Here is a 16,571-nt window from a genome sequence, read left to right on the forward strand (position 1 = left end):
GTTATCTCAGCTGACTGTTCCACTGGGCTGAAAACATCTACCAAGCTGTAAACATTCTTATTTGACCACCTGGTTGCTAATATACAAAGTGAATGAATTCCTCTCCTCCCATGCATTGTCTGTTACAACTACAGCCAAATGCCAACTACATCTAGAAAAACGTCTATTTCTGCTTTATTGACTATGCCAAAGCCTTTGACTGTGTGGATCACAATAAACTGTGGAAAATTCTGAAAGAGATTGGGAATACCAGACCACCTGACCTGCCTCTTGAGAAACCTGTATGCAGGTCAGGAAGCAACAATTAGAACTGGACATGGAACAACAAAGTTCCAAATAGGAAAAGGAGTACGTCAAGGCTGTATATTGTCATCCTGCTTATTTTACTTATATGCAGAGTACATCATGAGAAACGCTGGACTGGGAGAAACACAAGCTGGAATCAAGATTGCCGGGAGAAATATCAATCACCTCAGATATGCAGATGACACCACCCTTACGGCAGAAAGTGACAAGGAACTAAAAAGCCTCTTAATGAAAGTGAAAGAGGAGAGTGAAAAAGTTGGCTTAAAGCTCAACATTCAGAAAACTAAGATCATAGCATCCGGTTCCATCACTTCATGGCAAATTGATGGGGAAACAGTGGAAACAGTGGCTGACTTTATTTTTCTGGGCTCCAAAATCACTGCAGATGGTGATTGCAGCCATTAAGTTAAAAGACTCTTACTTCTTGGAAGGAAAGTTATGACCAACCTAGACAGCATATTAAAAAGCAGAGACATTACTTTGTCAACAAAGGTCCGTCTAGTCAAGGCTATTGTTTTTTCAGTGGTCATGTATGAATGTGAGAGTTGAACTATAAAGAAAGCTGAGCTCAGAAGAATTGATGCATTTGAACTGTGGTGTTGGAGAAGACTCTTGAGGGTCCCTTGGACTGCAAGGAGATCCAACCAGTCCATTCTGAAGGAGATCAACCCTGGGATTTCTTTGGAAGGAATGATGCTAAAGTGGAAACTCCAGTACTTTGGACACCTCATGCGAAGAGTTGATTCATTGGAAAAGACTCTGATGCTGGGAGGGATTGGGGGCAGGAGGAGAAGGGGACGACAGAGGATGAGATGGCTGGATGGCATCACAGACTCGATGGACGTGAGTCTGAGTGAACTCCGGGAGATGGTGATGGACAGGGAGGCCTGGCGTGCTGCGATTCATGGGGTCGCAAAGAGTCGGACACGACTGAGCGACTGAACTGAACTGAACTGAAATGTATACAAGAGAGAGATGCTTTTAAAATAAACTACCCCCACCCCCTGCATTCAGCCCTACCTGCCCTTGGGCTCAAAGCACTTCTAGGATAATAAATAATGCTTGAAAAAAATTCTTAGGCGTCCTCTCTGGCCCCAAACTTTCCTCTAGCATACAGTCTCCAGCTGTTTCACAAGTATTACAACATTGGCACTGATTTAATTTGACCTAGATCTTTGAAATGCTAATATTCTTAAAAAAAAAAAAGCAACAGTACAGAGAACCCGTTGTGCAGACTGAGAAGAATGTGCTACATAGAAATTGGTTTGTTTTTTATCTATTTACTTACTGGGCTTCCCAGGTGGCGCAGTTGGTAAAGAATCTGCCTGCCAGTGCAGGAGATGCAAGAGATGTGGGTTCGATCCCTGGAGTAGGAAATGGCAACCACTCCAGTATTTTTGCCTGGAAAATTTATGGACAAGGAGCCTGGCCAGGGCTACATTCCATGGGGTCGCAGGGACTCGGACATAACCGAGCACATGCTGGCTATGTACTTACTAGTTACTAAAATTTTCAGTTCTAGGATATATTTCTATCAGATCTAAATTAATATCTTATATACTTTAATGAGTAAAAGAATTATATAAACTATGCACTGTTTAAAAAATCAGAAATAAAACAGCAGCCACCATTAACTGATCTGCTACATGCCACAAACTACTTCATGTGCTTCTCACAATAATCCTTGTAGGTATCTTGGTAGTATCACCATTTTAGAGATGGGAAATGGATACAAAGACTAAATAATTGCCAGGTTAAAACCAGTAAGAAGAATCGGAAAGATCTAAGAAAAGCAAGAAGAATTAAATAAAGATGGCGACATTTACAAATCAGAAGAAATGGTAGCATTTAGAACTATGCACAATCTTCACGAGTGTCTACACATGTATATATAGTTACATACCTGGAGTACTAAAGGGCCAGTTTTGTACAAAATAAGAATATCTTTCCTATAGGCTCCACATCAAACCCATAACGTATTATTCAACATGTTTTATTGGTGGGGGGAGGGGGGAATCCTCTGATCATTCTCCTACCACTAAATTTTTTCTCTGTAAAATCACCTATTCCTTGCTCTACCTTAGGAAAAACTAAAGATCCTTGTACTTATAAAGAATTAAAGGCAAAACACACAAAACATACTCCCCTTCTTTCAAAACTACAGACAGCGCATGTGCACGTTGCGTTTCCTAGGTGACCAGATGACCTGTGTGCCTGGGTGGATTCCTACCCATCCTCAGCGGGGGCTCTGGCCCCAGGCCATCTTCCACGTGGTCTAAGGACTCTGCCCTCTGAATCCTCCTGCTTTGTTTGAGCAGAAACAAACCTGTCTAAGGATGGACATTCCCTGTCAGCAAGGTCAATGCATTTGGCCAACCTTGTCTTTTCTGACCTTTCTGTAGCATGTGGGACATGAAACCTTCTCACTCCTCAATGGGATCCATCTTTTCCAAGGTTTCCTGTCCCTCTGTGCTCCCCATGCAGGTTCGGGCCCGGGTTCGATCCCTGGTCAGGGAACTAGATCCCACATGTTGCAACCAGAGATCCCATGTCACAACTAAGACTCGATGCAGCCACATAAGTAAATAAATATTAAAAACATTTTTTAAAGAGAGACTTTTGCAGGCGCTCAGGACACTGGAGCCCCCAACAGCCACGTTCTCAGCTGCGGTCACACAAGCTGAAGCTGTGCCCTCTGGTTTCACCTCTCGTGCTGTAAATACGTGTTCCTCTTGTGATCTATCACATTCTTCTTGTTTTTGTGCCTTTTAAAACAGCCTCCACGTGTAGGGTTGAAGTACTGTCTAGTGTTTCTAAAGGCAAGAAGGCTAAAGTATTTCTTACGGAGAAAAATCTTTGATAAGCTTTATCCAGGCATGATTTATAGAGCTGGTAGTTGTGAGTTACATGTTAGGGGATCAACAGTATCTATTAAATAATGTGTGTCTGTGTTAGTTGCTCAGTTGTGTCTGACTCTTTGCAACCCCATGGACTGTAGCCCACCAGGCTCCTCTGTCCATGGGATTCTCCAGGCAAGAATACTGGAGAGGGTTGCCATTCCCTTCTCCAGAGAATCTTCCCAACCCAGGGATCGAACCCAGGGTTATCCAGTAAAAGTGAAGTGAAGTGAAGTCACTATGTCGTGTCTGACTCTTTGCGACCCCGTGGACTGTAGCTTACGAGGCTTCTCTGTCCATGGAATTTTCCAGGCAAGAGTACTGGAGTGGGTTGCCATTCCCTTCTCCACAGGATCTTCCCGACCCAGGGATCGAACCTGGGTCTCCTGCATTGCAGGCAGATTCTTTACCATGGGGTTGCAAAGAGATGGGGAACATGAAGGAGAAAACTCTAGGACAATTTCCGCATTATATAAGGTGCACAGATATACAACAGGGTGATTCAAGATTATATTCCATTTGTAGTTATAAAATACTGGCTCTAAGGACTTGCCTGGAAGTCCAGTGACTAAGACTCCATGCTCCCAATGCAGGGGGCCTGGGTTTGATCCCTGGTCAGGGAATCAGATCCCACATGTTACAAGTAAAGATCTTGCATGCCATAACCAAGACTGAATATCCAGTGTGCCAAAGCTAAGACCCAGTACAGCCCAGTAAATGAATATTTGAATGTTAGCTCTGTTTCCCATGTTGTACAATACATCCTTGTAGCTTATTTTATACCTAATAGTTTGCACCTCAGTCTCCTCCCCTTATCTTGCCTCTGCCCTCTGCCCTGTTCCCACTGGTAACTAGTCTGTTTTCTATCCCATCAGCCTGTAGAGGCGCCGGTTTCAGTACATACCTACTCATCTACAGAATGCACTATTTCTCTCTGAAGCTGCTTCGGCAGAACAACAGAATCCTAATTTCCCTCTCACCTCTCTCCTGTCTGTTGCTTTTCCCTTCTCCACATTTACCATCAGAGATCCTCCTGAAATGTTAGTCACCTTGTGCCACCCCTCTGCTTCCTTGCCTCTTCCTATCACATCCGCAGTTAAAGGCCCGAGACAGTCAGGCCCTCCACCACCTCTCTGATCTCACACCCTCATCATTCCACTCAGTCACACCGGCTGTCCCGCTCCCTCTTCAGCCCATTGGACATACTCCTGCCTCAGGACCTTTGCACCTACTTCCCCCTTTGCCCAGAACTTCTCTCTTCTCTTGGGTAGCTGCCAGGACAAAGAATTCATAACACAAATGATTCTGCTAAAAGGTCACCTCCTCGGAGAGGCCTCTCCTGGCTTCCTCATATAAAATCATACCCTCGTCCTCGGCCTACTTTCCACCTGTTGGCCTGTGTCTTTTTCCAGGACTCATCAACCACTGACACAGAGTGTTAACTGTCTGCAGCCACATCTAGTAGCTTCTGTCCGTATCTTCCCTGTGTAACGTGAGCGGGAAGATGTGCTGTCCTCCACATCTGTGTCCTCATGCTCACCCCACTTGTTTCACGGGGAAGATACAGACAAACCCTCAACACAGGGGGCCTGGGTTCGATCCCTGGTTCAAGAACAAGATCCCGTGTGCTGCACTAAGAATTTCCATGCTGCAGCTAAAAGATTTTGCATGCCCAAATGAAGACTGAAGATTCCTCATGCCATAACTAAGACCCAGTGCAACCAAGTAAATAAATACTAAAAAAAACACCCTAATAGTAAGTTACATGTGTAGCAGCCATTAATGCCAAATAGATGAAATAGTTGCCAAAGCCATTTCATTTAATCAAATTAGTACTTGATAATAAACAGGATTCGAACACAAACCTGCAGATGTGTTAACTAAAATCTCCAAATTGTTTTTACAAATGAAACAAAAATGCTGATACTGATATAATCACTGATATAATCCAAGTATGAAGGGATTTGGGGTTATAGCCATCATTTATGGAAGTCGTACTATGTTTACTCTTTCCAGTAATTCCACAAGGTAGCTAGTATCATCTCTCTCTCTCTCTTTTTGGGTTTAAATGAGGAAATGACACCATATCCAAGTCCCTGAGTCCTTGTCCTTTGAAATAAAAGACTTTTTTGCTTTAGTCTCCCAGACCTCCCTAAGTCTCAAAAAGCTGACTTAAGAGTTAATGATTTGGACAAAAAATGGGCAGAAGCCCTAAATAGACATTTCTCCAAGGAAGACATAAAGATGGCCAAGAGGCACCTGCTCAGCATTAGTTGCCGGGAGCCAGCGTGAGGAATCCCACCCGTGACAAGGTCATGCAGCAGAGGCCTGATGGGCAAGGTGAGTCAGGCCTCAGGTTTTCCCCCTGGTATTTCCTGAGCATGTACCCCCCAAAATAAGAATATGCCTGCCTTATTGTATTGTACTTTTCCACTCTTCTGACACTCTCTGGAGAAAGTTAACTCAGGGCTTTAGTCTTCTGCATTTAAAAGGGATGTTTCAGTTCAAACCCCCTCTGATAACTGTCTAGCTTGCCTAACAGGTTCCCCTGGACCTCTTACAGCCTGTGAATTGCTTACAGCCCCCCAACTGCAAGAGGCACAAAGCTTAAAACATCTTAAAGATACAGAGCCTTTTCTAAAGAGCTAAAAATCACATTCGTGACGGATTTCACTGTTGACTCAATGATTGCTGCCAGGCCTCCATATTCTTTATCTTTTAGGCACCTGGGAGGATGTTAATCAATGTAAATGGGATATGGAAAAAGATATATAATAGTTTTGATGTTAGCAACACTAGACTTTTGAGTTAATTACTTTTGTTATAAATCACTGTACTCCTTTCACTTGTTATAAATTGCTGTATCTTTGCTATGTAAGAATGTAACTTTATTTAGTGCTTTCTGAGAGTGGCACCAGACTTTGGGAAGAACACCACAAATAAGTCTTCTGGTTGACAAACCCTTATCAGAAAAAAGGCTGTAAAATGTTAATCGGCCCTTTTGGCCGGAAGATGATGTAAATGACCTAAGACAGGTATGCAGAGAGAAAAGCCTGGTTTTGATAAGAGTCTAGGCTGCTAACACTGCATAACTTTGTATCACCCATTGATTGCTATGTATAATCAAAAGTATAAAAGGCCTTGAAGGACAATAGAGGAGGGGCCAGTCATTGGAAGGACTGGTTTCCCCCGTGTCTTCTCTTTACTCTAATTTCTGGCTGAATTCCCATGGGGCGTGGAGGCTCCCCACGTCTACTTACTTGCCCCAGCTTCTAAGATCCACGCGAGAGGGAGCCCAAGGTGGGGCACCCCCTACTATTCAAGAGGACGCTGGTGGCCTAACGTAGATGGTGTAAGCTCCTTGTCTGGAACTTTATTGGCTTTCCACGTAAACCAAGTTATTCAGCCTCTTTTCTCCACTAAATTTTCCTACTACACTATTTCTTCCTAATCTAATCTTATATTTATAAATAAATAAGTTTTTTCCTCTCCTACGCCATCCCTGCTTCAAATCACCCTGGATCCACTGGGGCTGGACCCCGGCAATTAGTCATTATGAGAGTAATGCAAATCAAAACTAAAATGAAGTATCAACTCACACCAGTCAAAATGGCCATCATCAAAAAACCCACAAACAATAAATGCTGTAGAGGGTGTGGAGAGAAGGGAACCCTCCTACACTGTTGGTGGGAATGTAAACTGGTGCAGCCACTATGGAGAACAGCAAGGAGGTTCCTTTAAAAACTCATAACAGAGCTACCATATGACCCTGCAATCCCATTCCTGGACACATATGTGCAGATAAACATTGTACAAAAGAATACACGCACCTCAATATTCACCGCAGCACTGCTTACAACAGCCAAGACATGGAAGCAACCTAAATGTCCATCCACAGAGGAATGGATAAAGAAAATGTGGTACATATATACAGTGGAATATTACTCAGCCCCATAAAAAAGAATGAAATAATGTCATTTGTAGCAACATGGATAGACCTAGAGATTGTCATACTGAGTGAAGTAAGTCAGAGAAGGAGAAATACTGTATGACATCCCTTACACGTGGAATCTTAAATGATACATACAAACTTATTTACAAAAGAGACTCACAGACTTAGAGAACAAATTTATGGGTGCCAGTGGGAAGGATCGGGAGAAAGGATAGTTAGGGAGTTTGGGATTGACATGTACACACTGCTATATTTAAAATGGAAAAACAAGAAGGTCCTACTACATAGCATGGGGAGCTCTGTTCAGTGTTATGTGGCAGCCTTAGATGGGAGGGGAGTTTGGGAAAGAATGGATACATGTATATTTACGGCTGAGTTCCTTTGCTTTCCACCTGAAACTATCACAACATTGTTTTTTAAAAAAAGTTAATGATTGAGAAATGTGAAAATGTAGAAGCAAAGAATAGCTTTGGGCTGGGAAACTAGTAACGATTTAGACTATAAAGCAGCCACATAGCAGAAACAACAAACTCCCAGTTCTTGAAAGATAAAAAGGCCAGATAAACATTCCTAAATTGTTTTTACAGGAAGCAGACCCCCACCAGATGAAAACTGCTGACCGTAAGAACAGAGAAGCTAGACTGATTGAAACCAGAAGGTTGATGATGCTTGAGACTTCATCTCGATGCCAACCAATCCCAGAACTGTGCACGAGCTGATCTTCCCCTGCAGCCCCCTCCCTCACACTGCTTTAAAGCCCCTTCCCTGAAGCCATCAGGGAGTTCAGAGCATTTGAACATGAGCTGCCTGTTCTCCTTGTTTGGCACCTGCAAGAAATATCCTTTCCTTCACCACAACCCTGCATCAGTAGCCTGTCTTCACTGCCTGCAGGTGAGCAGAGCCGAGTTTGATTCAATAACAGAAACTGAGCCTTAAAGATATTAATGATTTTGCTTGTGACAACACTGTTGTCAAAGCGAGGAGTTTATTTAGAGTCTATAGGCACCAAAGCTCATGTTAGTGAAAACAGACACCATCCAAAACATTCATGCTGACAGCCTGTGGAATTTTTAACTCAAAAACTTTCAAAACAAATCCTTCCATACCGTGAAATCACTAAGACAGTAGCAGTGGCTACTGCTGACACCTGTCTGTTTTGCCTATGCACTCTGACACATGGAATTATCATCTAGTCAGATCTGCTCACTGGTAGCCTCAGCAAAAAAGGTTTAAATGGCTTCAGCTCATCGGCGATGGACACACTTACCTAAGCTTGACCTCGTGTTGGATCTTTCTATTATTGCATGCTTACTGGGATTGTTTAAGACAGAGCGTTTGGCCAGTGAGATGTCGGCGGTGACCCTTGTGATGGAAATCCTGTTGGCGAAAAAGCAACAGAAGATCTGAGGTTATTCACTGAAGAAAAGGGGAGAGAAATGCATACCCCAAACTCATCCAAGTATGATACGTGAAGTGAATTGTGAAAGTTACTCAGTTGTGTGTGTCCGACTCTTTGCGACCTCATGGACTATACAGTCCATGGAATTATCCAAGCCAGAATACTGGAGCGGGTAGCCTTTCCATTCTCCAGGGGATCTTCCCAACCTAGGGATCGAACCCAGGTCTCCCACATTGCGGGTGGATTCTTTTGCCAGCTGAGCCACAATATAAACCATTTTTCAACCAAGAAATGTTAGGGCACTTAATCGTTCACTTTTCTCTTTAAACTTTTTATTTATTTTCTATTGGGGTATAGCTGATCATTCATTTTAATTCTGCACCTACCTAACTTAGCATGTATCAGTTGCTTACCAAGTGCCAGGCATGCCCTTAGCATTATCTCATTACCGGGATTAACTCATTAAATCATTCTAAAAACTTCAGTGGAGAGGATATTCTCCCACTTTTGTTGATGCAAAAAAAAAAAGAAAGAATCATGGGTAGATTGTTTATCTAAGGCTATATTGTTCCTAAAAGTGATGAAGCTGCAATTTGAACCCAGAACTCCCAAGAGTCTATATTCTTAGCCTCTGTGCTGTAATCTCTCCTGTAAGTATGGTGCTGTGATCGGCATGAGGAATAAATAAGAACAAGACAAACAAGATCTTCTCTAATAGAGCCGAGCAGCAGAGACGGGTCATAAATAAGGAATTAATAAAGTATTACAGGTTAAGAGGACTGTTCTGAAGAAGCCCCAGAGGGCGTTGTGACAGGCAATCATGAGTCGAGGAGAGGCGGTCATTTCAAAGAGGGTAGACATGGGCACAGCAAAATTTGGGAGCTGGGCCGAGTAAATGACTTAGGTTGGAGACTGGGCTGAACGAACAAGCCAGCAGCAGGGAAAATGTGGAGTAAAATGGCTCATCAGGCCTCTGAAGAAGGTGGTGAAGAGGGCACCAAAAGTAAGAGATTTGGTTAAAAGTCTGCTCCACAGTTAGAGCCCTCCACCTCCCCTTTATTCCATCAAGCCGTGCGGTGGCCGTCCCTTTCCCGGGCGGTGTAAGACCACTGACTGGTCTGGTCTCTCCAGTAAGTGAAATAGAGCATCTGCTACACAGAGCGGCACGGAGAGAAGAACGGGATTCGAAACGCTGAGCCCCCAGTCCTCTTCCGCACCCTAGAATTTTGGTAGCCAAGGGTATATCCCCTAGGTGTCAGAATGGAAGATTCTTCTCTGGGGGAATCTGACCAACAAAGAGAAAAGACCCAAAGAACAGGCATTGGGGGTTTCCCATGGAGACTGCCCAGTGGGGCTGTCCTACAGGAAACATTGTGTCTTAGGAGCACAGAATCTCCAGTTGATTATTTGATGTTCTATTATTATACTTGAGCACACCAGTCGTCCCTGGGCATCTCAGGAGAACTCCTCACATGAGTGACCAAGACAAACAGAAAAACCACCCCTGACTAATGCCCAAAGCTGAATGCTAAGAGATGATTATACCTACGAAACTAGAACAAAATTCTATTTAAAGACTCAGACTAAGAAAGCGTTTTTGGAAATTAAAAATATAACAGGAGAAATGAAAATTCAAAAGAAGGGCTGGAAGCCCAAGTTAACGAGATCTTCTAAAGAGTAAACCTGCAAAGACAGAGATGGAAAATAGGAGAATAAAGGCATAAAAACTAGAGAGTTACCCAGGAAGTTCAACTTCCAATAATAAGAGCTCCAGGAAAAAGAGAACAAGGAAAACACAAGACAGGAAGGTAAAAAAAAAAAAAAAATAGAATTAAGAGTCTGATTTTCCAAATGGAAAGGGGGAGCCCAGCAGAAAGGTTGAAACTTCCACATCAAGACATATTCTTTTAAGTGTCATGACACTGGGGACAAAGAAAAGCCTAAAAGCTTCCAGAGGAAAAGGCGGGTCCCCTACAAAGCGTCAGGAATGGAAATGCTTGTTCTTCTCAACAGCAACAACAGTTGACACAACACTGTAAATCAACTACACTTCAATAAAAAACATTAAGATTGGAACCCCCCCTCCAAAAAAACCCCCCAAAACACATAACAATGGAGACAGAAGGCAATCGAGCAAAAATCCTTACAAATTCTGGCGGGGGTGGGAGGGGGCAGAGAATTATTCCAATCAGAATTCCATAAGCATTGTAACCATTTCTCAGTTAAATAGGAGGGCTGATTAAAGGCATTTTAAAAGACATTCAGGGTCTCAAAAAGTTTTAATGTCCTCTTTCTAAAGAAACTGTCAGAGGATATTGTTGACAAAAAAGATGGAGGTAAATCTTGACAGAGATCAGTTGATCTAGGGCAAAGGGGTTCACACCCCAAAAAGGTGGTGATAGGCATAATGAGGAGAGCTGTCTCATAGTGACATCTATGCACTCAGCACAGAGACAAACCATCCAGGCCGGGGCAGGATGGGACACTCCTGGAGAGAGGTTCAGGAAGACACAGCTGAGGGACACCTGGGTGTGTGTGAACCTATTGTGAGGAACTTGAAACAACCAGGGGAAGAGTGTGTGGCTGGACTGGAACCAACTATATAGAAAATCAAGCATATGTAAAAAGCAAAATTATTAATCTCATAGATGCCACAAAGAACACACATCAGAAAAAGTACTGCGAATATATGACATGGCTCACTGAAATCTTATTTACACGGTCATAATGCATCCGAACTATAGGACCAGCCAAAATTATGATGTAACTGTTGGGAGAGTGAAAGATGAGATGGATGCAGGTGTGTAGATGTGAGAGACACAAACAGGAGGAATTATGCATGAGGCAGCTGATAGTCTTCATCGTAGGAAGTCCAGAGAGAATGCCTAACAGTGAATGAAGCACGTGATTTAGAGGCAGGGATTAAAAACTGAAAGAGTTAAGTGGTTGCCTCTGGAGAGCAGGACAGTTGGTAAAGTGTGGAAAGGGAATTACTGGCTTTTGCAAAACAAATTAAAAATAAAAAATCTGTTGATTTATATACTGTAACCTTTACTGTATACAGTTTCCTGAATTTGGACCAATTCATAAAGTCCTGTCACATTCATGACATGCAACAGTTCCATTAGCTTCCCGACCCCAACCCTGTCAATCATGGGCTGTTTTCTATCCCTATGGTTTTGCCTTTTCCAGAACATCACTGTAGCCTCTTAAGCTGAGCTTCTTTCACTCTGCATAAGGGATCTGAGATTCACTCATGATTTTGTATCAATAGTTCGTTCCTTTTTATTGTGGAGTAGGACACCTATTTACAAAAATTAAGTGTATTTGATTAAGTTTTTTGTACTATGAGGACAATTTTACTTTACATGGAAAAAGTGATAACCAGAAAAGCAATATTAAGCCCAGCCACTTAAACACAGTTTCATTTTGACTTCCCAAGGCATTCACAAGCTGAGTTCAGATGACAGGTGTTCAGCAATTATTTTAAAATGTCTTTATTTATTCGGGGGTGGGGGTGGTAGGGTGGAGTGATGTAACCATATTCCTTTCATATTGAGCACCTACCTACATGGCATGGAGGGTATTGGTCATTCCATGCAGACTCATGAAGGGCCTACTAGGTGCAAATCTTCATTCAGAGCACTATTATGGAACTCAAATTTTTGTGGGGTGGAGGGAGGCAGGGATATAGACAAAGAGATGTCTGATGTCAGGTGGCATTAAATGCCATCAAAAAAAAACTGCAGGACAAAGGAATAAAGTTGGGTCATTTGTAGAGATGTTGATGGACCTAGATAGAGTCTGTCATACAAAGTGAAGAAAGTCAGAAAGAGAAAAACAAATATTGTATATTAAAGCATGTATGTGGAATATAGAAAAAAGTACAGACGAACCTAGTTCCAGGGCAGGAACAGACACAAACGTAGCGAACGGATGTGTGGACACGGGGAATGGGAGGGTGGGATGAACTGGGAGATCAGGTTTGACACAAATACACCATGTGGAAAATAGAGAGCTAGTGGGAAGCTGGTGTAGCGCACGGAGCTCCGCTCAGCACCCTGTGATGACCTGGAGGGGTGGGGTGGCGGGGAGGCCCAAAGGGAGGGGACACACACACAGCTGATTCATGCTATCGCACAGCACAAACTAACAGAACATTGTAAAGCAAGTATCCTCCAATAAAATAATTATGCATGACACTAAGGACATAGAAGGGGTTCTGAGGATGGTATATTTTCATGTTCAGGGAAGACTTTTCAGGAAAGGTGACCTTTGGACGAGCCACGTGGATACTGTGGGTAGGGTTTTGTATGCAGAGGAGGAGTCAGGACCTGAAGTGCTGAGCATTAAACCAGGACCACTGAGTGGGACTGAAGGCCTGCTGAGGACCAGAATCTAAAGAGCCCTGGACACACACTGGGAGACAGGCTGCCCCCTGAGGGAGACACCCTGGGGATACAGCGGTGACAAGACATACAAAACCAGGCCAGAAGCCTCTCACAGTCAGCCTGGGGGGATTCAGCCAGGGGACAGGATTTTCTTTAATGATCCAACTTCCTTTCTGCCTTTCAGCACAGGCTTTGTTTTATCCCCACTTGGCTGGGCTTCCACTGCCCTACTTGTGTGGTTTGCTCTATAGGCTGCAAGAGGAGAGCTACTGTCCTGTTGCAACTCCTTAAGTGATGCTTCTGGACTGTCATTGCTTGAGGTTCCACCAAAAAACAGACCCTGAAAATCCTAAAGGCAAAAGTCTGGGGACAATTCAGTGTAGAGGAGTGGTCCTCAACACTTGCAGTGTATCAAAGCTGCCTGAGAAGACTTTACAGTTAGATAAAGTCCCATCCTAGACATTGGGCTTCACTTAATCACAGGTGGGATACAAGTCTATGACTTTTTTTAATTAAAAAAATTTTTTTGGCCATGCCACATGGCTCGCAGGATCCTAGCTCCCTGATCCTAGCTCCTTCTCCCAGAGAAGGCAATGGCACCTCACTCCAGTACTCTTGCCTGGAAAATCTCATGGACGGAGGAGCCTGGTAGGCTGCAGTCCATGAGGTCGATAAGAGTCAGACACGACTGAGCGACTTCACTTTCACTTTTCACTTTCATGCATTGGAGAAGGAAATGGCAAGCCACTCCAGTGTTCTTGCCTGGAGAATCCCAGGGACGGGGGAGCCTGGTGGGCTGTCGTCTATGGGGTCGCACAGAGTCGGACACGACTGAAGCAACTTAGCAGTAGCAGCAGCTCCCTGACCAGAGATGGAATCCTTGCACCCTGCGGTGGAAGTGCAGAGTTCTAGCACTGAACCACCAGAAAGTGCAAGTGTGAAAGTGTCAGGGATTGAACCTGGGTCTCCTGCATTGCAGGCGGATTCTTTACTGTCTGAGCCACCAGGGAACTGCCAGGACATCTCCTAAGTTTGCTACATTTTAAAACCTCTGCTGGTTTTAAATTGGCAGCCAGGGTAGACAACCACAGGTTCAGAAGAACCTGCCTCACATCTAAGTACATTTTCCACACGACAAAGTGAGGTAATGTTTCCCAGGATTGATTTCCAGTAAGACTCCTTAGCACAGGGTTCACCATGGACCCCTCCCTACAGAATTCAGTACACATGCCAAACGCTTCTGTGACAAGACCTGACATTTTCAGAATCACTGGAGAGGACAATCGAATTCATCACTGATGGTGGCTTTTCTTTCTTGCCCCCAATTTCCTTGTTAATTTACCTGTCATTGTCCTACTAAGTGAACAGGAAGATTGCTTTGTTCGCGGGGTGACACGGTTGTTTAGGGTGGATCTGACTGAAAAGGGCTTATCTAGTGCACGTAACAGAAAGGATAATAACTCACCATCTCCTCTCTGACACGACACACTTAAGGCTATTTTAGCAATGAGGGTCTTGATTCTGACAGCTCTCCAGGGCATCAACACAAGAACCTAACTGGGTTTTAGAACAGAAAATAATTCCTATCAAGAATCTTTTTATCCTCAATCCTTCCTTTCATATTTTCTCCCTCTTGGGCTTTACATTTTTTTTTTTTTAAATATACTTTGTTGTGTTTTCCCTGGTGATCCAGTGGTTAAAGCTTCACAGTTCCAATGCAGGGGATGTGGGTCCGATCCCTTATCAGGGAACTGGGATCCCACATGCTGTGTGGCATGGCCAAAACACGTATTTTGCTTAATAGATAACACAGGAGTGATTCATTTTCCCCTCCTATAACTGCCTGTCTATTTAGAATTAGCTACACTCATACTTGTTATGAGTTTCCACACTCTATGGCTGTCTGGCAGACCAGAAGCAGACAGCGTGTGATTTACTAAACTGGATGTCTTGCCTTGAGTGAAAGAGTTAACGTTTTGTATGACTTTTTTGAAATTCTGCTTTACAGACCTTATTCCTTCCTCTGAAAGTGAAAGTGAAAGTCGATCAGTTGTGTCCGATTCTTTGCGACCCCATGGACTATAGTCCATGGAATTCTCTGGGCCAGAATACTGGAGTGGGTAGCCATTCCCTTCTCCAGGGGATCTTCCCAACCCAGGGATCAAACCCAGGTTTCCCACATTGTAGGCAGATTCTTTACCAGCTGTACCACAAAGGAAGCCCAAAAATACTGGAGTGGGTAGCCTATTGCTTCTCCAGTGTATCTTCCTGACCCAGGAATTGAACCAGGGTCTGCTGCATTGCAGGTGGATTCTTTACCAACTGAGCTAACAGGGAAGCCCTTTCCTTCCTCTGAGGATTTTAAATTGGTAATCACAGGCCTATAGTGGTGAATTCCAGTTTTAAGAGTTCAGAGGAACCATGGCAGGTCCATTCATAAAGCCACATGGAAACTACTTTGGGCCAGAAACAGAAGACTGATACAACATTGAAAATACTGTCTTTGTTTCTTAAATGAAATCAATCTGGATGGCTAATACTGTAGAACATGGGTCCATGATGCACCCTGTAGCTGGAGTCTATCTTCCAAGTTCAGAACTTAACTCAGGTTGAAATAGAGGTCAGGGAACCCATCTCATTCCCCCATCTTTGGCATTTAGAAAAGAGTAGTGGGTTAACTCAGTCATAGAGTAAAGTGCCTGGTCTAGCAGAATTTTCTAGGTAAGTAGGTTCATGTAGACAATTCCAAATGGTGGTAAATGACAAAGTCAAGAACATAGAAGTGAAAGCTACATGGGCCCAATTCGAGGTTGAGCCAGAGCCTAGACCAAGCTGCAGGCCCAAAGATCAAGCTGTGATTCCCAGCATGAAATAAATTATATTTTATAAAATCATGCAAAGCAAAACTATTTAATGAGGAACATCTGATTAGGAAGACTCTGATTCTAAAGTCTTTGTTTTTTTAATTTTGGCTGTGCTGGGTCTTCATTCTGCAGCACAGCCGTTTTTTCTGAGTGTGGCATGCAGGCTTAGTTGCCTTGTGGCGTGTAGGATCTTAGTTTCCTGACCAGGGATTGAACCTGCGTCCCTTGCATTGGAAGGATGATTCTTAACCACTGAACCACCAGGGAAGTCTCGTGAAGGCTTTTTTGAAACACAGATTCTAGTTTCCATTTTCTGTCTCTTTCAGTCCTTTGCTTTCAGTTCTACTACTATTCCAGTAGGCATGTATGGATGTGAGAGTTGGACCATAAAGAAGGCTGAGCTCTGAAGAACTGATGCTTTTGAACTGTGGTGCTGGAGAAGACTCTCGAGAATTCCTTAAACAGCAAGGGGATCAAACCAGTCAATCCTAAAGGAAATCAATCCAGGATATTCATTGGAAGGACTGATGCTAAAGCTGAAGCTTCAATACTTTGGCCACCTAATGCAAAAACTGACTCACTAGCAAAGACCCTGATGCTGGGAAAGACTGAGGGCAGGAGGAGAAGGGGGCAGCAGAGGATGAGATGGTTGGATGGCATCATCGACACAATGGACATGAGTTTGAGCGAACTCTGGTAGTTGATGAAGGACAGGGAAGCCTGGTGTGCTGCAGTCCATGGGGTCATAAGGGTCAGAAAAGG

At 43.5% G+C, this 16,571-nt stretch overlaps 1 protein-coding gene and 1 long non-coding RNA gene across 7 annotated transcripts in view; one reads left to right on the top strand and one right to left on the bottom strand.

The window, feature by feature from the left end:
• The window catches only part of CACNB2 (calcium voltage-gated channel auxiliary subunit beta 2), a 416,882-nt gene that overhangs the window by 13,709 nt on the left and 386,602 nt on the right, over positions 1–16,571 (bottom strand). For all 6 annotated transcript variants that reach the window (XM_040248077.1, XM_040248074.1, XM_040248072.1 and 3 more), the window contains one exon: positions 8,423–8,532. In XM_040248077.1, the coding sequence (XP_040104011.1) occupies positions 8,423–8,532 (110 nt within the window). The remainder of the gene's footprint in view (positions 1–8,422; positions 8,533–16,571) is intronic.
• On the top strand, positions 7,186–8,609 carry LOC120869034. Its single transcript, XR_005722403.1, has 2 exons — positions 7,186–7,225; positions 7,743–8,609. It is a non-coding gene; the product is annotated as an uncharacterized LOC120869034 (long non-coding RNA).

This window comes from Oryx dammah, unplaced genomic scaffold, assembly GCF_014754425.2.
Source record: "Oryx dammah isolate SB20612 unplaced genomic scaffold, SCBI_Odam_1.1 HiC_scaffold_10, whole genome shotgun sequence".
In the NCBI taxonomy this organism is placed as follows: domain Eukaryota; kingdom Metazoa; phylum Chordata; class Mammalia; order Artiodactyla; family Bovidae; genus Oryx; species Oryx dammah.